General features: G+C 40.5%; 3 protein-coding genes across 4 annotated transcripts in view; 2 read left to right on the top strand and 1 right to left on the bottom strand.

The window, feature by feature from the left end:
- The window catches only part of LOC139450930 (uncharacterized), a 39,793-nt gene extending 27,569 nt beyond the window's left edge, over window positions 1–12,224 (top strand). Inside the window, exons 9-10 of the mRNA XM_071232754.1 lie at window positions 1,199–5,940; window positions 12,069–12,224. Coding sequence (XP_071088855.1) covers window positions 1,199–5,940; window positions 12,069–12,224 — 4,898 coding nt within the window. The remainder of the gene's footprint in view (window positions 1–1,198; window positions 5,941–12,068) is intronic.
- Window positions 12,225–15,077: 2,853 nt separating this feature from the next.
- The window catches only part of LOC139450740 (cytoplasmic FMR1-interacting protein-like), a 51,603-nt gene continuing 44,096 nt past the window's right edge, over window positions 15,078–22,584 (bottom strand). For both annotated transcript variants that reach the window (XM_071232556.1, XM_071232557.1), the window contains 2 exons: window positions 21,949–22,096; window positions 15,078–20,563 (listed from right to left, as the gene is read on the bottom strand). In XM_071232556.1, the coding sequence (XP_071088657.1) occupies window positions 20,396–20,563; window positions 21,949–22,096 (316 nt within the window). In that variant the 3' untranslated portion in view covers window positions 15,078–20,395. The remainder of the gene's footprint in view (window positions 20,564–21,948; window positions 22,097–22,584) is intronic.
- LOC139450929 (uncharacterized) lies at window positions 17,663–18,424 on the top strand. Its single transcript, XM_071232753.1, has one exon. It carries the CDS (start codon window positions 17,663–17,665, stop codon window positions 18,422–18,424), a length of 762 nt encoding a protein of 253 aa, XP_071088854.1.

Below are 22,584 nucleotides of genomic sequence, written 5' to 3'. Positions count from 1 at the left end.
TTTGTGCATTCTATATTTGACAACACGCACACCGAATTTACACACTCTGTTTGACATTCAAAAGGTTCATCTCTATTGGTCCATTTTGTGACATACGCTTCGACAACATGCATAACTGATATAAAGTTGTGACCTAAATTGGTAATGTTATGGTTCATATTTGAATAACTGGTGAAAGGTGCTTTGGTCAACGATAGAGACGCCCCCTGTAATTATTAGATCCAGACACAAGACATGTAGTTTACATAATGAACCGCCAACATTTCAAACCTACATACTAATAGATATTTTCACCTTCATGTCTGGTGCGTCATATGTACACGTAAGTGAACATTTTGCTTTAAGTATTCCTTCGACCATTCCTTCGACTGTACTGAGTGACGACGGGGCATACAATAGCAGGGGTTGTCTTTGTGTTTGTAACAGAAAATTGAAAGATATTTCTTCAAGCTTGGAAGAACATTGTGCCATCTTTGCGTGACATCTGTATGAACAAGACAATATCGTAAACTGTATAAAACATGAATAGATAGTGAGTATGATTTGTGTATATTTAGAAACAATTCATGATCAGCTGTGTTCAAGAATGTGTCTCAAAACAGGCGAAGAAAAAGGAACTTGAGAAACAATATTATAAATTTATGAATAGTGAAGAAAAACATAAAGAAAACATAGATAAATATTCAATCTGTTTGGGAGATGCAAGGATATATCAAAGTATTATTTCAGTCAAAATGGGGTCGATGTTTGTTAAATAATGTGATTGTGGTCATAACACCATTTAATAGACAAACAAATTTTAAATGTTCTTCCAAGCAATGAAAATTACAAAAATCAATTGCTTTTTCCAGAAACTAATATGTATATGAGCTTACTTATTTTGTCTAGAGATATTCATTTGTTATGTCTACTGTGGGTTTGGAGTGGATTCGTGGAACAATCCTTCTGTAGAATACCGATAGTACTTAAAGCATCTTGCGAGTCAGGCACCATGTGGGATTATGGGATTGTCCTGGTGGTCGCTGTTGCCTACTTTAGGATTTGGGGATTGCCGAACACTCTCTTACCAAAACACTTTCTCATATGGTAGTCCCTTCCTATTATTTATAACAAAGTAGTCTGAAAACGACACAGCATTAGCATCTCTAATTGTATCACATGCATGAAAGATATAATGATTTTCTGTTTTCATTTCAAGCTACCCTTGACCTACAAATAAGTGATGCAGAAGAAGTCTTTGTTGAAGCAGAAGCCTTCAGAACTGCAAAAAGAAAGCTGGAGGAACTTGGCCATGTCACCATCTGTGGTGCTTCAGGAGAAGGGAAAACCACGACAGCTCTTATGTTGGGTTCACATTACAGAAGAAACGGGTACAAGCTTGCTCTTGTGGACAGGATTGATCAATTTGACTTGGATAGCTTCTTGAGTTCAGCACCTAGAGTATTTCTGATCATAGATGATATGTTTGGATCGGTTGGACTATCCACAGATGTTTCCCAGCTGAAACCCTGTCTGAGTAAGCTTGTTCCTCACTTACAGCGATGCAAGAAGGCTTTAGGGAAACAACATTCACTCAGAAATCATCAAGCTAAGAAAGGAGGAGAAAAGGAGAGTGCTGGAGCTTCGGACCCAGCACAACTACCTTCGAAGGATATCTGTGTTGTGTTTACCTCCAAGACCTACAACTTCCAAGTTGGGCTTGATCAGATGCAGTATGAGGGGTTCTCGTTGTTCAAGGGACAAACAGTGGTGGATATAACAACACAAACGAAACACAGATATACTCAAGAAGAGAAGAAAGCAATATTTGAGAAACACAGAAACCTCCACAATGAAAATGACACAGATTATGAAGACATGCTACAAGGCGACCTGTGGGATTCCGATTCTGTGTTTGGATTTCCACTTACTTGTAAACTATTTTTTGAAAATCCATCCTTTTCCAAACATAAGATGAACTTTTTCAAGGAACCACTGTTTTATCTTAGATTAGAACTTAAAAGCTTACTGGGATCAAAAACTGATCGATCTGCCATATTGGTTCTTATGCTACTGTGTGAGAAGTTAGATTTGGCAAAGCTGGAATCAGCAGGAAAGGACCAGGTACTTGACAATATGATTAGAAATGTGTTAGAATTGTTCCCAATAGCTTCATATGCAGGAATGTACGAAGCATCAAAGAGCTTCAGAGGAACATACTTCACACATGGAGATACCGTTGGATTTGCCCACTCTTCGATCCATGATGCCTGTGCTTGTGCGTTGTACAAGATCAGTCCAACATTTGTGCTGACTCACTGCAGTGACAACTTCATATATGAGAGAGTGCAACCCCAGCCAGCACCAGAAACTGAGATTGATGAACACCTTCATGTCATCTACATCTCAGAAAGTTACTATGACATTCTAACCACACGGTTTGCAAAGTCAATAAAAGATGGGCATTTTTCCAAATCAGTGACACACCCCATTCTCCAACAAGACCAAATAGTTCTTCAACTTCTTGAAAAACTTCAACCTGATGAATCCATGGAAGAAAATTGGTTTCACAAAAGAGAAATGGGCCACAGTTTCCTATTCTGGACTGTACTTGGACATAGTTCAAAGTTGTCCAAATATATAGAAAAGAAAACTGGCGAAGAATTTACGCAAAGAGAAATCATAGAATCCTTTGCAGGTTGTGTTTTTAAAAACAACGTGGCATTGTTAAAGTGGCTTTTCTCTAGATGTGAACATCCAGTCCATGGTATCACCATGAATAGATTGCTTTTGCTGTCTGCTTGCCATGGAAGTTCTGAAACACTTCTTTATCTATTAGAAGAGGGTGGCGATACAGTCACTACTGCTGAAAATTACAAAACCATCATACATAAAGCGTGCAGGACAGGACAGCAGAAGATACTAAATGTGTTAAAAGAACACAATAGCGACCTCTTTCAGACTGTTGTAATGAACTCTGTAGATGATGATGAAGGTAAGACTCCACTCATGGAAGCAGCACAGGCAGGATCAAATGACTGTTACCAGATTTTGCAATCAATATCAAACAAGAACAAAACGGACAAGTCCGGGAATGCAACAGTACACTGTGCATGTTTAGGTGGTAACATTGCTGTAGTACGAGATATCCTGTCATCTTCTAACATCAATAGCAGAGGAGAGTATGGACTTACACCAGTCATGGTAGCAGCTTGTCATGGACACCAAAGTGTGTTTGATCTCCTTGTGTCAAAGAAGGCTGACCTGACGCTGGTGGATGTCCATGGTGACAGTTTACTTCATCATGCCTGTATTGGAGGTAACACAGTTATAGTACAACATGTGTTGTCACCTTCTATCATCAATACTAGAGGACAAGATGAACATACACCTGTCATGGTAGCAGCTTGTCAAGGGCACAAACGTGTATTTGATCTCCTCGTGTCAAAGAAGGCTGACCTGACGCTGGTGGATGTCCATGGTGACAGTTTACTTCATCATGCCTGTATTGGAGGTAACACAGTTATAGTACAACATGTGTTGTCACCTTCTATCATCAATACTAGAGGACAAGATGGACATACACCTGTCATGGTAGCAGCTTGTCAAGGGCACAAAAGTGTGTTTGATCTCCTCGTGTCAAAGAAGGCTGACCTGACACTGGTGGATGACCATGGTGACAGTTTACTTCATTATGCCTGTGGTGGTGGTAACACAGCTATGGTACAACATGTCTTGTCACATTCTAACATCAATACTAGAGGACAGTATGAACTTACACCAGTCATGATAGCAGCTCGTAAAGGACTACAAAGTGTGTTTGATCTCCTCGTGTCAAAGAAGGCTGACCTGACACTGGTGGATGACCATGGTGACAGTTTACTTCATCATGCCTGTGCTGGTGGTAACACAGCTATAGTACAACATGTGTTGTCACCTTCTAACATCAATACTAAAGGACAGCATAGACTTACACCAGTCATGATAGCAGCTGGTCACGGACACCAAAGTGTGTTTGATCTCCTCGTGTCAAAGAAGGCTGACCTGACACTGGTGGATGGCCATGTTAATAGTTTACTTCATCTTGCCTGTAAAGGTGGTAACACAGCTATAGTAGAACATGTGTTGTCACCTTCTAACATCAATACTAGAGGACAGTATAGACGAACACCAGTCATGATAGCAGCTGTAGTGGGACACCAAAGTGTGTTTGATCTCCTCGTGTCAAAGAAGGCTGATTTGACACTGGTGGATAACCATGGTAATAGTTTACTTCGTCTTGCCTGTGAAGGTGGTAACGCAGCTATAGTACAACATGTGTTGTCACCTTCTGACATCAATACTAGAGGACAGTATGGATTTACACCAGTCATGGTAGCAGCAACAGCAGGACACCAAATTGTGTTTGATCTCCTCGTGTCAGAGAAGGCTGACCTGACACTGGTGGATGACCATGGAGACAGTTTACTTAGTCGTGCCTGTGGAGGTGGTAACACAGCTATAGTACAACATGTCTTGTCCCCTTCTAACATCAATACTAGAGGACCCTTTGGACTTACACCAGTCATGATAGCAGCTCGTAAAGGACTTAAAAGTGTGTTTGATCTCCTCGTATCAAAGAAGGCTGACCTGACACTGGTGGATTACCATGGAGACAGTTTACTTCATCATGCCTGTGATGGTGGTAACACAGCTATAGTAGAACATGTGTTGTCACCTTCTAACATCAATACTAGAGGACAGTATAAACTTACACCAGTCATGATAGCAGCTCGTAAAGGACTACAAAGTGTGTTTGATCTCCTCGTGTCAAAGAAGGCTGACCTGACACTGGTGGATGACCATGGAGACAGTTTACTTCATCTTGCCTGTAATAGTGGTAACAGAGCTATAGTAGAACATGTGTTGTCACCTTCTAACATCAATACTACTGGACAGTATGGATATACACCAGTCATGATAGCAGCTCGTAAAGGACTTAAAAGTGTGTTTGATCTCCTCGTGTCAGAGAAGGCTGACCTGACACTGGTGGATGACCATGGAGACAGTTTACTTAGTCGTGCCTGTGAAGGTGGTAACACAGCTATAGTACAACATGTCTTGTCCCCTTCTAACATCAATACTAGAGGACCCTTTGGACTTACACCAGTCATGATAGCAGCTCGTAAAGGACTACAAAGTATGTTTGATCTCCTCGTATCAAAGAAGGCTGACCTGACACTGGTGGATTACCATGGAGACAGTTTACTTCATCATGCCTGTGATGGTGGTAACACAGCTATAGTAGAACATGTCTTGTCACCTTCTAACATCAATACTAGAGGACAGTATAAACTTACACCAGTCATGATAGCAGCTCGTAAAGGACTACAAAGTGTGTTTGATCTCCTCGTGTCAAAGAAGGCTGACCTGACACTGGTGGATGACCATGGAGACAGTTTACTTCATCATGCCTGTGCTGGTGGTAACACAGCTATAGTAGAACATGTGTTGTCACCTTCTAACATCAATACTACAGGACAGTATGGATATACACCAGTCATGATAGCAGCTTGTCAAGGACACCAAAGTGTGTTTGATCACCTCGTGTCAAAGAAGGCCGACCTGACACTGGTGGATGACCATGGTAATAGTTTACTTCATCACGCCTGCTGTGGTGGTAACACAACTATTGTGCAACATGTGTTGTCCCCTTCTAACATCAATACCAGAGGACATGTTAGACGTACACCTGTCATGATAGCAGCTTGTAAAGGGCTCAAAAGTGTGTTTGATCTCCTTGTATCAAAGGAGGCTAATCTGACACTACGGGATAACCTTGGTAATAGCTTAATTCATTTTGCCTGTATTGGAGGTAACACAGCTATAGTACAACATGTCTTGTCACCCTCCAACATCAACTTAGGTGGAGAAAGTGGTTTGACTCCAATTGTGGTCGCAGCTAGTCACGGCCATCAAAGAGTGTTTGACCTCCTGGTGTCAAGGAATGCTGACCTGACGCAGTGGATAGCAATTGTGATAGTTCGCTTCGTCCTGCCTATCGTGAGGTCAAGACGGCAATAGCATGGCTGCCCGTACCGCCTACGTATGGTGGTAGCTCAAGGAATAAAAGCTGCTCACATTACATTATGAACCTATATTCTAGCGCATGTTTTCAAAGAAGAAAAGCTGTCAAATATATGTTTTAGTTGTAGACAGGCGTCAGAGCAACATGTTGCTCCCAGCATTCAGTCTCTTAGTACATCATAAGCTTGTGTTTATGAAACGCTATGAAGGTTTACACGAAAAGGCTGTTCCCATCACAGTACCACCCACCCCAACACACACGTAGGCACGCACGCACGCACACATGCAAAAAACACTCTCACACTCTTTCTTAAATGGCATTTCTAATCTGTTTAATCTGGTTCTAACCATCTATTCTCCACGTTTGGTAGCTATCTTCACATTTTACTAAAACTGTCATCAGCATCATTTTTCATTTGAAATTAAAGTTTTAGTTAATTGTATTCTTAAAATCATCCATCAATTTAAATGATTAGAACCGATTTTACCTTCTCTTACAAAGCAGCTGTGCTGCATACTTTCGGTGCCTGTCAAAAAGTGGCGTATTACGATGAGAGAAAAATATGTTTGTGCTATTATCGGAGTCTCCGTAATTAGGGTCGACAACCCACTCACAGCAAAGGACTCAACAAATGCCACTTCACACCATGTGTTTGCTTCGACCAAAGCGTTTGCCTTTTTATTGTCTCCTAAATGAATCTTTAGTCACACCAAATACAGTTGGCAGCAGGACTCAAAATCTTAAAGCATATCTTTGTGTAGTGGGGCACGGATGGCTGATTCGCTGTGCAGAGTTGCGTCCCTTGAATCCGCCAGAAACCTATGATTGTGGGTTCGAATCCCGGTACGCCCCGATTATGTTTCTAGGTTTGTCAGCACCATACCCGTGCTTGTGGGTTTCACCGAAGTGTGAACGTCTAATACCTGCATCACTTCGGGCTTTTTCCTCCCACATTAAGCTGACACGCCGTGATATAACTGGAATACTGTTAAAAGCGGCGTTAAACCCAACTCACTCACCTACTCACTCACTCACTCTTTGTGTAGTTTGGTTGTAACTGATACCTTGTTTATGGGGTGACAACATCATTGCATATTGACTGAAAATAATTCATACCTTTTAGATAAAAGTTACTATCAGTGACACTGTTCCATACTTATGTGGTATAACCTGAAACACAACTGATATCACCTTTAGGAATGCATTTCAAGATTCGATAAAATCACGTGATGGTCACCCCAGAAATAAATTTAGAGACAGAAAAAAACTTTGGCAGTTACTTTATGGTTATTTGTTGATACTATGATATCCCTCCTGATCCGTCCCCGACTTTGGAAGGTACTTATGAGTTAGAGATACTGTCAGTAATTTATTGTACATTTTTGAATGGATAATCTCTCTGGAAAAAAATATACTTCATCTACATGGCTGCGGTCTGTAAATAATTGATTCTGGACCAGATTATCCAGTGATTGACATCCTGATGAAGGGCCACATGTAGCCATTTCACGTCGTTACAAAACAATAAAGACGTTACCATAAACAAATAATGCCTTCATGTTCTTTTCAACTTCTACGACTATCGAAGACTTTACTTCCATTGTCTTGATTCACGCTAGTAGGAGTATACCGGAAATCCACTGAATCGTTTGGGCACATGAAAACAACGCATGCATTCCAAGATTATCCCAATAAACAAAGTATAGGTTTCAAAGTCAATAAATATCAGATTCTGCCATTTTCTCACACACAGCTTTATTCAGTGACACGATGTATCCAAACAGTCAATGTTCTAGGTATAGCATGTGAGTGAGTGAGCGAGTATGGTTTTACGCCGCTTTTAACAATATTCCAGCAATATCGCGGCGGGGGACATCAGAAATGTGCTTCACACATTGTACCCATGTCGGGAATCGAACCCGGGTCTTCGGCGTGACGAGTATACCATTCGAAGTACATTCAAGCTGAAACCATCCAAAACAACAAACTTACTTGCATGTCCTCTTGTACCAAACACAGCCAGCTTGTCACAAAAGAAACTCAATCCGTAATCATCCAAAAATATGGTAAATACGGTGATACATGCGCACATCACAACATGGTGGTATCTCTCAAATAATTCTTGCTTTAAACGAACAATATAATAAATTACACTCCTGCCATAAATAAACATATCATGCATGCATATGCAATGTATTACTTACAAATTTCGGGGCAGAATCTGCACTTACAACAGCCGTACATCAGTTTATCACTCACAGGGTATATCTTGGAGAATAAATGTGTATACCGGACAGCTGGCCCTTGTGCCACACCTGTAATTCTGCAGCCTTGTACATTGTACATATGTATAGACCGTACTTGTATACATAAAACAACTATTGTAGTTTTGACTTAATATACATTTAATACATCAAAATATCTGCCCGCGTAAAATTTAATAGGGCGGTCTCCAGTTATCAGGTATGGCGTTTGTTAATGACTTTGTTGAGATAAAACACTGATGAGACGAATGACCAAATATTATGTTGTCATTTTCAATATCATAACATTTACATCACTTTATATGAAGCGCAGTTACTTTTTCCGATGATAATATATAATGATTTCTTGCGACCCTTGACATAAAATTAAGTGCCGCAAAAGAAGTCTTTGCTGAAGCAGAAACCTTCAGAAGTGTGAAAACGAAGCTGGAGCAATTTGGCCATGTCACCATCTGTGGTGCTTCAGGAGAAGGGTGAGGTGAGGTGAGGTGAAATTGGGTTTAACGTCGAGTCCAAGATTATTGCACTTATATAGCGACGTGCATGCACGTGTATGTGTGTGTGTGGCTGCTTGTACTAGTCCGGACTGATGCCGATTTATAGTGCTAGCTCACTGAGATACCATGCCGCAGTTTAACATGAATACCCCACTCAGACACAGTATACTGACTCCGAGCCGACCAGTCCTTGTTTTAGCCCCTTAATGCCGAGCGCCAGACAGGGTAACAACAAGTACAATCTTTTAACGTCTTTTTGTATGACGCGGCCCGGGATCGAACCCTGGACCTTCCGCTCTCCGGGCGGACGCTCTACCACGGAGGCGGTCTCAGGAGAAGGGAAAACCACGACAGCTCTTATGTTGGGTTCACAGTACAGAAGAAACGGGTACAAGCTTGCCTTTGTTGACAGGATTGATCAGTTTGACTTGGATAGCTTCTTGTGTTCAGCACCTAGAGTATTTCAGATCATAGATGATATGTTAAGATCGGTTGGATTATCGACAGATGATCCCACCTGTCTGAGTGAACCTGTTCTTGTCCTGTGTGGACGTCGATTCTGTTTGGATTTCCATTTACTTGTAAAATAGTTTTTGACTTTTCATCTTTTCCCAAACATATGAAGAACGTTTTCAATGAACCACTGTTTTATCTTAGGGTAGAACATAAGAGCTTACTGCTGAGATCAAAAACTGACCGATCAGCTACATTGGTTCTTATGCTGCTGTGTGAGGTGAAGTTAGATTTGGCCTAACTGGAATCGGCAGGAAAGGACACGGCACGGGACAATGTGGTCAGTACCGTGTTGGAATTGTTCCAATAGCTTCACGTACAGGTTGGTTGTTTGTTTGTTTGTTTAACGCCGCACTCAGCAATATTCCAGCTATATGACGGCGGTCTGTATATAATCGAGTCTGGACCAGACAATCCAGTGATTAATATCATGGGCATAGATCCACGCAATTGGGATACAATGACATGCATCAACCAAGTGAACAAGCCTGACCACCCGATCCCGTTAGTCGCCTTTTACGACAAGCGTGGGTTGCTGAAGATCTACTCTACCCCGCATCTTCACGGGTTCACGTTTAGAAATGTACGAAGCAGAACATTCTTTTCACTCGGAGATGCTGTTCGGTTTGCCCACTCTTCGATCTATGATGCCTGTGCCAGTGTGCTTGTACATATTATCTATATCTCAGAAAGTTACTATGACATTCGAACCACACGGCTTGCAAAATCAACAAAGAGTTAGCATTTTTTCCAAATCAGTGACACACCCCAATCAGCCGAGGAGGAAAGTTTTAACATAAGAGATATGAGGGAAAGTTTCTTGAAAGTTTTTGAACAGTCTTGGACAAAGTTTGCCAAGGATATAGAAATGAAATATGGCGAAGAATTTACGCAAATGGTAATCACAGAATCCTTTGCAGGTTGCGTAATAAAAACCTGACATTGTTGAAGACTTTTCTCAGGACGTGAACGTGCAGGCGTTGGTGTCAACATGAATAGACTGCTTTTGTGGTCTCTTTTGCATGGAAGTGAGTTAGTGAGTGAGTTGGGTTTAACGCCGCTTTTTACAGTATTGCAGTTATATCACGGCGTGTCAGCTTGATGTGGGAGGAAAGCTCGAAGTGATGCAGGTCCCAGACGTTTACCACTTCGGTGAAACCCACAAGCACGGGTATGGTGCTGACAAACCTAGAAACATAATCGGGGCGAACCGGGATTTGAACCCACTGTGCACGCAGAAAATATATTTTGGATTGAAATACAACACAGCAAGAACAAAATGATGCAGACGCTGTAGCAGCTGAATGATCGGACCTGGGGAATGGCCTGCCATATCCTCCTCAAATCCTGTGCCAAGTCACGGACGTTATCTGGAGGATGTGGAAGACGACGCAGACGGCGCTCCATTTCATCCAACACATGCTCTATTGGGGAGAGATCTGGAGAATTTGCAGGCCATGGTAGTAACATGACATTGTTATGGTGAAGGAAATCCATTGCGACCCTAGCCGTGTGAGGACGAGCGGTGTCCTGTTGAAATGTCAATCCCGGGCCATGACGTTGCAGGAAAGGAATGACCACAGGCCTCAGAATCTGATCTCTGTAGCCAACACCGGTGAGATTGCCCTGAACAACCACCAAAGGGGTTCGGTGCCGTGCTGTTATCCCACCCCAAATCATCACAGAGCCACCTCCAAAACGATTCCACTCCACAATACAGTTGCGTGCATAACGTTCTCCCAAACGCCGGTAGACACGTTGGCGCCCGTCACTGTGGGAAATGTTGAACCTCGATTCATCTGTAAAGACAACATTTCTCCACCATATTCGAGGTTGGCGAACATGATTTCGACACCATCTTAGACGGTTGACTCGATGACGGTGTGTCAGGATGGGACGTATGGCAGGGCGTCGTGGTCGAATCCCGTACTGACGTAAACGATTCCTGACAGTGTTGGGATGGATACGGCGCAGTCCAGGAATTGTCTGGGACGTCGTTACTGCCGTTTGGAACCTGTGTGGGAGATGTGTAACTCGAATCCATCTGTCCTGTCTTGGTGTCGTTACTCGGGGACGTCCTGAACGTGGGTGGTCGGCAAAGTCATTTGTGTTCTGATAACGCCTCACCAATGCCGATATCGTGTTACGATGGCGTTGGAAATGTGTTGCCACCTGTTGTTGCCTCATTCCCGCTCGGTTCATTCCAATGGCTTCATGACGCTGTGCAGCTGTCAATCTTGGCATGATTTGCTTGTGATATGCTTGTGTCTGCGCCTGAGAAGTTTTGAATTTTTGAATGACCACAGATCATGCTTTCCAAAGTGACAGCGAATTTCGAGTTGCACATGCTGTGTACAGCTGCACAGGATGCACGTGCAGTAACACATTGCACGTCCAGAGGTGCCCATCAATGACGTCATATCGCATGGCACGTGCATGAGCGTTTGAATGTCTCCATTAATTGCTGTGTTCAAACCTATATATCATATATGGACGGTGTGCCCTTATATCTATATTTTCTCCGTGCACAGTTTCTTTATGTGGCTAGTATATATACGTTATATAGGACAGCAGAAAATACTAAAGGTGTTAAAAACACAACAACGTGATCAAGTCTTTGTTGTAAAGAACATTAACTCAAGTCTGCATGTACAGGTGGTAACAGCTATATTAAAAGTTTTAATTTAAAACATGTCATGTCACCCTCTAACATCAATACTAGAGGAAGTTTTGGAGTAATACTAGCAGTCACTGCGGGACAATGTGTTTGATCTCCTCGTATCAAAGAAAGCTGACCGTACACATCTGGGTGACCATCGTGATAGTTTACATTATTTATCCTGTCGCGGTCGCAATACAGCTAAAGTACAACATGTTGTGTCTCCATCTGACATAAAACGTTAATAGTACTAGATAACAGTGTTCTTCATCTTCCCGAGGCAAGGGAGTTAACTTACTATAAAGGTCCAGTTCCCACCCTTGCCGAACGAGGCTGGTATTATGGAGTTACATTTTGGCTGGACTAACGAGTCTATGCATAGTCCAATCAAAATCGTGCTCCGAAATCGAAATCCGGTTCGTATACTGTCATGCAGATTTCGGTTGATTTGCAAAGCATGTGCACCACTAACTCGCTGTCAACACATAATTTCTAAATCTTTTCATGTTTTTAATCAAGGTGTTCACGTGATTTGATGCACTTCGCGATCATTTTATCACAATATAGAGATCTTGATTATCATCAGATCGTCTTGACTGGGCGCCGCCGTTTTGTTTGAAGCAAATGCAAGTGATACGAGAGGTGGAATCTGATTGGTCCATAGGAGAGGCACAGAAGGGACATAACTCGAAATAGCCACTGGTGGCGCTACGATCGAGCCCAGGAATTCCAGCCTAGTTCGGCAAAGGTGGAAACTGGGTTATAATATCCCGAAACGATATATATCTTTTAAAATATTTGATTGTTACAGAGACACGTGACATCGAATAAGTTTCTTTGTACAGCTGCAGACGATTGTGCCTTTGTGTGGATATTCACGGGTACATTCCTCGAACAAGGAAGTTGCCTAAAATTTATACACATAAATTTGGTAGGTTGTAATTATGGTATTTGCATTTTGTTTTCCGTCATTTGAACCGATAATTCGTTCATGTTTCTCTATGTCTTGGTTGGGAAATTCTTCAGTGCGCGATAGACGTTGCTTTCAAAGGTCTTTTCCTTTGAAAGCGTGTATATATTACGTCAATTTTTAAAATGTGATTCTCTCAGGGAATTTATAAAATGTGTAAATATTTTAGTCATTTTGACTAAAAAATCTGTCCAGATTGATTAAGAATATCAAAAGGGCTTACAAACATCACAACAGATTATGTAGGATTAGAAGCCAAACAACATAGAAATGTATTTTTCAACGTAACATTTACAGTCTCTTGGTGATGACATTAAACATCAAAATGTTTGGAATTCGTTATCATGATAATAGAGATGGAAATGTTTTTCAGTCACTTTGTAAAATAACTGAATATTTAGACGTTTAATAAATATGTTACACATTTTGACAGAAAAATAATATACACCCTATAAAAAAGCGATGCTCAGGTGAAATATTTACTTTGTGTTGCAAGTCAAAATAGTATAAACGAAAATCGCAAAATTACCAAGCAAGTGACTTATCAAAACTTCGTCACCATTACCGATGCTACCCACAAAGATACCTACATTTCCTTATTATCTCGAAAACTGTATTTCATTTTGTTGATCAATGTGACCATACGTCCTTATTACTACCGGTATCCATAAAAGTGACTAATGCACTTACGAATGGCGCAGCAGAGGTCGCGAACTAGTCTAGATTTCTGCTATACATCCGGGTACTCACTGGGAAACAATAACAAAGGCAAACAACCAGTCCCGGGGAATTACGTTAGATCAGTGCCCCTTTAAGGGTTGAGAAGATTTAAATTGTTCATTCTTGCTCTAAGTGCAAGCACAGCCATCAGATTATTTCTATTTCTTTATGTGAAAAGTATTGCATTTTCAATGTTTTAATCTGTTGTCTGTATTAATTGTTTATTGTTAAGCAGGTTTATATCTGCAGCCAGGTTCAAGTGTTCATGTACATCTGCAGTAGATCACATGCATACTGTAAATACTGTTGCTGTTTGCAGTCGTTGAGGGAACACGATTTTCAGAGTATTTTCTCTAAAGGAGTTGTTTACCTCCGGTTTTACGTGTCGGGCAACAGCGAGTTAATTTGTGATCAAACAGTGTACATTTCATTGTATGTAAGATCTAAGGTATGCAACATCAAATGTATTTATGTTTACGCAATTGCGGGAATAAATCTTGTCGTGCAACGCACAGCGTTTCCCATTATTAGGTGTGTTGTAATGTAGTGTAACTGTTGGGCATAGGAGAACATGACTATAGTACAATATGTCTTGTCACCTTCAAACATCAACTTAAGAGGACACAGTGGGTTGACTCCAGTTGTGTGTTTCAGGACATCAAAGGGTGTATGACCTACTGTCAAGGAATGCTGATCTGACACAGTGGACAGCAATTGTAATAGATAAATTTAACCTGATGTCAGGATGGCAATAGTAAAGCTGCCCATCCAACTCCATCTAGTTGCAGCTCCTGAAATACAAGCCACCATTCAACTCTCCACCACAGGTTTTCAAAGATGAAGACTGTCTCTGTGGTCTCATGGATAGAGCATCTGCCCAGAGAGCAAAAGGTGGGTTGTTCGATACCCAGCCACGTCATTCCGAAAGACGTAAAAAGATGGTACTCCTTGTTATCCTGCTTGGCGCTCTCACTAAGCAAAGTGTGCAGAATCACAACATGTATACTTAATTGGATGACCAATTCCCACATGATTGGTTAACTCTGCTCTGATTATGGTTTATTAATGCAAACAAAGGCAACAGACATTCAGTACTTGGTGTTGACAAAGGATCATTATCACTCAGATCTAGGGCTTCAAACCTACCACCAGTGGATCCTCACATGGTTAAGGGACACAACTCTTCATATCAACTTGTGGTGCTTCAGACCATCTGGTCAGTGTTACCGTCTGTTCCTCCCAGTCACAGCTAAATCCTGTACATATTCAGCAGCCATTTTGACCATACAATATCCTTCTAAATGTATGAGAGACACAGGCTTCTGGGATCCTTGTATGGTCAGGAATACTCCTTGAGTACCAACAAAATTACAAGTAATTTGGTAAATGTTTATTACATGATATAGTTAATAAATTCATTGATAGGAAAAAGTCTTTACAAAATGTTGATATTCTGAAAAAGAATTCAGGATGATTTCTACTCAGAACAAAACTGTACAAACAGCATTAGGAAATGTACAATATTGAAATTGTTCACATGAAATAGCATAATCTTGCAGCATGATGAGATACTGGGTGATACTACCTGCTACACAATAGGCTTTTAGAACAGTGTACTACCTATTAATAATTCCTTTCTTACTCGGTAAATATACATACAGCAGCACTTAAGCATTTAACAGATTAATATAAGTATTGATTTCTAGTCAGGAATTTATCTAGTATTCCAAAATAGGAGCCCTTCAAAAGCAAAATCAGGATTTTTTTATTTTGTTCAAGATTGAGTTTTATAAAAGTTACGAATTCTTACCTCTTTTAAAAAATGTATGTTAACATTACCTTCATATAATGTAAAACTAAGCATTAAAGCCTCTTCTCATTATGGGTTCTGACATCAATGAAATAGTTGACCTGACCAAGCCATCATATTTTTTATAACATTTTATATTTCACATGATCAGGGAATGTTTTAATACCAATTTGGGATTTCTTAATGATATTTGCTGCAGCCTCTGAAGAAGCCTAGACAAACCCCTCTTAGGTATCTATACATATAAACAGTGGACTATTGTTATCCCAAGCAGGAACAACTCTACTTTGAGATCACCCAAGGGATTGCAACGAACATGCATCTGGGGCTTCATGACCAACAGTTGGGTTCATCTTGATTGGGATAACAAGAGACAAGTGTATGTGGTTTAAATGCAGTCATGGACCAAGCAGAATATTTCTAAGAAAAACACCAAAATATCTGGTTTTTTACATATGCGGACCTTGGAAAAGTGATGTGTAAACTCAGCACATATGTCATCAAAAACACTTATTATTCCTGTTTAATCACCATACTTAATTGTTACAAAAAGTAAAACATTATTGCGACCAACATTTCGTGAATTTGGCAGCAACACCCCAATGATCAAGTTCAAAATCTTGTTTCATGATATTTTCATAATTTTACCAGCATAATCTTTTCTAGTGTTTGGATCTACTGAAAGCAAAGTAAGCTCTTGTGAAAAGCAATACAACGAAACAAAGACAAGCACAGCAACACTACAACAGCCGACAACCAAGCCTCCGCGCCACCCTGAGCCAGTCAACATGTCTGAATTATCACAGATACTAGCTACCACACAACTATGCATAGAAGACTAACTGATCTAAAACTGCCTATGTCTATTCAAACTTATCGCAAAATACAATCTTAGAAAATTTAGTCTGCAGCACAAACATGGTTCATTTCTACAATGCATCATGCAAGCTGATGCTATGAACTCACCCAGATTATCAGTGAAATGGCAACAAACCACAACATACTACCATTGCATAATGAAAGGAAAGTTCGCAGGAAAATAGTCTTTAAGTAGTTATGATATTGAAAATTTAGGTCCTCATCACAGGATCATAGACAAATACCACCTTGGTTGGATCCACAAAACAGTCATATTGCCTGCAGACGAACCAGAATTTGTGTTTCAAATCCAAGATCCAGACACACTGAAGGGGCAGAACTCTGCAAAAGTTATTTTCAGCAGAGGTATAACCAGATTGGCTAATCTTGGCTTTCATGTATAACAATAATTATCTTGATCAGTATGAACAGACACGCAATATTCTTATGTAAAATACAAACAGGAAATTACTTTACAGACTAGCAACATCAATGAGGTAACTGGTATGTTTCGTCATATAAAAACGTCCAAGCACTTCTCTAACACCGAAATCTGACATTTGATTGCACTTGCCTCTGGTGATGTCGGCACCACTCAATCACCTTTACGCAGTAAAAAACATATCTACAAAAATCTCCAAGAGAAACTCATTGAATGTGAAACATGTAAATGAAGTATTTGATTGGTATTTAGGAGTGGGTTGAACAGGAAGACTTAGCACTTTAATTTCAAGGGAAAATAACACAGATGTTTTGTCCTTAGTGTTTCCTGTCTCCTACTATCTACAATATTTGAGCAGTTAATTTGCACAGAGAGAAAATATGGATATTTTATTTGTATAGCGATGTAGCTGCAGAAAACACTCCATAAACTCCTTCTTTTGATGTCTGATGATGTCCTGATGGTCAGTTCCTACATGTCTAAGTATGTTGCTATGAATTGTTCTTGACTATTCCCACCACAGGGAAACTAGTGAGTGAGAGAATGGGTAGGGTGTTGTGCTGTTTAAGCATTGTTCCATTCATATCAAGCCTGGGGAAACTAAGCATGGAGAAACTAAGCATGGAGAAACCAGGCATGGAGAAACCAAGCATGGAGAAACCAGGCATGGAGAAACCAAGCATTGAGGAACCAAGCATTGAGGAACAAAGCATTGAGGAACCAAGCATGGAGAAACCAGGCATGGAGAAACCAAGCATTGAGGAACCAGGCATGGAGAAACCAGGCATGGAGAAACCAAGCATGGAGAAACCAGGCATGGAGAAACTAAAAACTAAGCATGGAGAAACCAGGCATGGAGAAACCAAGCATTGAGGAACCAAGCATGGAGAAACTAGGCATGGAGAAACTAGGCATGGAGAAACCAGGCATGGAGAAACCAAGCATGGAGAAACCAAGCATTGAGGAACAAAGCATTGAGGAACCAGGCATTGAGGAACCAAGCATTGAGGAACCAAGCATGGAGAAACCAGGCATTGAGGAACCAAGCATTGAGGAAACAGGCATGGAGAAACTAGGCATGGAGAAACCAGGCATGGAGAAACCAAGCATGGAGAAACCAAGCATTGAGGAACCAAGCATTGAGGAACCAGGCATTGAGGAACCAAGCATTGAGGAACCAAGCATGGAGAAACCAGGCATTGAGCAACCAGGCATGGAGAAACCAGGCATGGAGAAACCAAGCATTGTGGAACCAGGCATGGAGAAACCAGGCATGGAGAAACTAAGCATGGAGAAACCAGGCATGGAGAAACCAGGCATGGAGAAACAAGGCATGGAGAAACCAAGCATGGAGAAACTAGGCATGGGTAAACCAAGCATGGAGAAACTAAGCATGGAGAAACCAAGCATTGAGAAACCAGGCATAGAGAAACCAGGCATGGAGAAACCAAACATGGAGAAACCAGGCATGGAGAAACCAAGCATGGAGAAACTAGGCATAGATAAACCAAGCATGGAGAAACCAGGCATGGATAAACTAAGCATAGAGAAACCAAGCATAGAGAAACCAAGCATGGAGACACTAGGCATGGGTAAACCAAGCATGGAGAAACCAAGCATTGAGAAACCAAGCATGGGAAACTAAGCATTGGCTTCACACATTGAATCCAGGCTTTTGAAAAGTAAGCTACGATTTCTCCACAACACTACTCCAAGGCCCCCCACAGGAACACTACCAGACTGATGCTGTGATACAACAACCAAGGAGTGATGACTGACAAGATGAGGTGATACAAGGAAGCTGATAGCTCTGCAAATTAGGTGCCCATCATCTCCACCAAGAAGATGAAGAACTAATCAACAAGGTACATAAATTACAAGAATAAATACAAGAAACAAATACCTTATACTTGAAGATTTTACAGTTCAATTAGATCAATGATGAATAGCAATCATCATAACATAAAATAGAAGAAAATGATGGTGATGACTGACCAACAAACTCCCTTGGAGTTCATTGGAGAGAGTAATATGCAAATTATCAATATTAAATGATGCAAATTACAGTGAGAGTAATCTCCCCTTACGGCTGTTGTTTTAATGAATTCATCCATCCAAAGCCTGAACAATATAAACCAAATGCATGGATGTGCTTCACTGATTTGTGGATTATTGTCTTAATGAAATATTTTAGCATGTCTAAGACAACATTGATTTCAGATCTGTGCATGGGTCTCAAACAAAGACAAGCTACAAATAAAGGTAACAAATGCAATTATTTAAGCACATACATGTCATAAAAATAAACTTCTGAAATAGACGAAGATCTGTAAATGGCAAGTCATTAACATCATTAAGACATATCTAACAAGCCCAAGTTGACTTTTACTTCAGACAACTAAAATCATGATAAAATAGTAACTTAAATCACCAGGAATCAAAACTCAAATATGATCACTATAACATCATATTTCTTAGGGACAAATTCAAAAGAAAAACAATTAAAATAGAAGTATAAGACACTATCATTGTTACACAGTGTCTAGGCAGATAATAAGCTGAATATTATCTTCAAAACCCTGATTTCAAGGAGGATGTACAAAACTGGGATAACGTGGAATATACTACACAATAAGTTTTATTGAGGGCAAACTATTTTGACTTAAAAAATGCAAAGAAAAAATACCCTATTCCTTCAAAATAAAATTCATAGAACAAATTAAATATGCATCTGCCTAAAGTTCAATAGTCCATCACTGTGACCTTACAACTCTATGATCATTAGTTAATTCTCGGGGTGAGTGAATGAGTATGGTTTTACGCTGATTTGGGCAATATTATGACAGGGGACACCAGAAATGGGCTTCACACACTGTACCATGTAGGGAATCGAACCTGGGTCTTCGGTGTGATGAGCAAACGTTTAAACCAGTAGACAATCTCACTGAACCATTTAGTTCTGGAAGAAAATGTTTGTGAGACTGAATGCAAAGATCTCTGGCTCTCTGTACAGGATGATCAATAGGCTGTACCTCTACACATCCCCAGCCCATCAGGAACACTCCCTACATGGGGCAGATGCAGTCATAGTGTCATATCAATTATTTTATAATAGATTTCAATTCTGGTTATGAAACAATGTCAAGCATGGAAAAGCAGGTAATTAATAATTTTGCCGTTAATAAAATCAATTAATTAAATGACACTGATTAACCATTTATGGCACATTTTTGTTCTCTATAACCATGTGTTCAGCATCTTGTACCCAGAAACTGCAACATCAGCAACTTTCTCAGATTCACATTTTTTGGTCAGTTTGTAAATACTGAAACTGACTTCCACATTTGGATGTTGAAGGTACACATATTTTAATGAACTATTACACTGGTTTCTTTGCTAATATTGGACATAAGGAAGTACCGACTGTTCAGAGACCCAGAAAATGAAGCCTGTGCTATCTACCTGTAGTATATACTATTTAACAGTGTCAGTAAGGGCTTTACTTCCATGCTGCTTTCAGTAACAGTCCAGCTATATCACAGCTGGACCACCAGAATGGGCTTCAAACCCTATTCAATGATGAGCTAACGCTTCACCCACTAGGCTCCCCAGTGCTTCAGATGGTAGTAGCGAGAGACTGGTGAATGGGGGGAGGGAAGCAGCGGACGTGCTCCACCGGCATACTCTCCGTGTCACTTGTCTTCATGTATTTGTTGAGAACGGAGAAAATCTGGTTGTTGAGGATCTGGAACTTGCGGATGCGATCCACCATTCTCTTCAGTTGCTTAAAACACAAATGAGTGAGTGAGTGAGTGAGTGAGTGAGTGAGTGAGTGAGTTTATATCATTGTCAGTACATCAAGATCATTGCTGTCTGGACCAGACTAACAGGTGATCAGGTCAGCCATGTGACAGCTGATACTATGTTCTCATGTGATCACTATCATATAGCGACCATGCTTGTTGTAAGAGGCGACTAAAGGGATTGGGCGGGTGGTCAGGCTTGCTGACTTGGTTGACGCATATCATCGTATCACAAATGTATAGATCGATGCTCATGATGTCAATCACTGGATTATCTGTTTCAGACTCAATTACTTACAGACCGCCGTCATATAGCAAAAATATTGCTGAGAGCAGCGTTAAACACAAACAATGTGGTAAAGTGCTCAAGGGCCATTGCACATATGGCAAATTATGCATATAAGGTTTTGAAGAAAAAGAATATATAAATTTTATGTAGTTCAAACAACCAACCTGGAAAAAATATACAATTTCTCAATAACACCATAACACCGTTACACCATCACACAATAACACTAACCCACAACAACACAATCACACAATAACACCATCAAACAATAACACCAAAACACATTAATACCATCACACAATAACACCAGTGCACCAAAACACACCTACATCAAACAATAACAAATTAACACCCTAACACCATCACACAATAACACATTAACACCATCACAAAATAACACGTTAACACCCTTACACCATCCCACAATAATACATTAACACCATAGCACCATTGCACAATAACACATTAACACCTTGACACCATCACACAATAACACCCTAACACCATCGCACAATAACACATTAACACCCTAAGACCATCACACAGTAACACATTAACACCCTAACACCAGTGCACAATAGCACATTAACACCCTAACACCATCACACATTAACACCCTAACACCATCGCACAATAGCACATTAACACCCTAACACCATCGCACAATAGCACATTAACACCCTAACACCATCACACAATAACACCCTAACACCATCACACAAAAACATATTACCACCATCACATATTATCACCATTACACAATAACACCAGTACACAACAACACCAGTACACCCTAACACCATCACACAATAACACATTAACACCCTAACACCATCACACAATAACACCCTAACACCATCACACAATAACACCATCACACAACAACACCCTAACACCATCACACAATAACACCATCACACAATAACACCATCACATATTAACACCATCACATATTATCACCATTACACAATAACACCAGTACTCAACAACACCAGTACTCAACAACACCAGTACACCCTAACACCATCACACAATAACACCATCACACAACACAACACCAAGATGAGTTGTACTTACAATGCCCTTGACATTTTCATCCTTCATGTCCACTCGGTTGACTCGCAGTATGTGATAGCAGAAGTCCAGGCACTCGAACCTCCGCTGTTGCCCTAGCAACATGATCAGAGTACATCCCGCCCAGTTCAGTCCCTCACCGAACAGCTCTCTGGAACACAGGACACATCAACCATACTGCTGCCGTCCACATCAGGAATGCACTAACCTACTCTCTGTTCAGGGCTACAGTGATTTATATTGGTTAATTTTATTGGACAGTGACTGACTGTATTCCAAAATGTCCCTCAATCTCCACCCTGTCAGTTAGGAGATAATTGTAAGTCAGTGTCACCACATGACTCATTGTATTTGATTCTGGCAGGATCTGGTCACTTTGACAACAAAGTGTTTCCACAAAGAAATCAAATCAAGAGTGGGTATTGAATTGATTGGTTGAAAGTAATATCTAAATGCAATCAAAAGCACGGCAATCTGGAATAATTATGGTAAAAAAAGTCTTTCTTAATATCAATCTTTCATCAGTTTCTAAAAGGGAAAACAGAATAATATTTGTCTGGCTTAAATCAACATGATTTCAATAAATACTGTATCAGATCATAATTGGTTAGAAAATTGTTCTTGGCATTTTCTTACATT

The sequence above is a fragment of the Haliotis cracherodii genome, unplaced genomic scaffold, assembly GCF_022045235.1.
Source record: "Haliotis cracherodii isolate W230 unplaced genomic scaffold, xgHalCrac1.p SCAF_8, whole genome shotgun sequence".
NCBI lineage: Eukaryota > Metazoa > Mollusca > Gastropoda > Lepetellida > Haliotidae > Haliotis > Haliotis cracherodii.
Note: the sequence above shows the minus strand (reverse complement) of the source record. Positions and strands in the feature narration are given on the sequence as shown.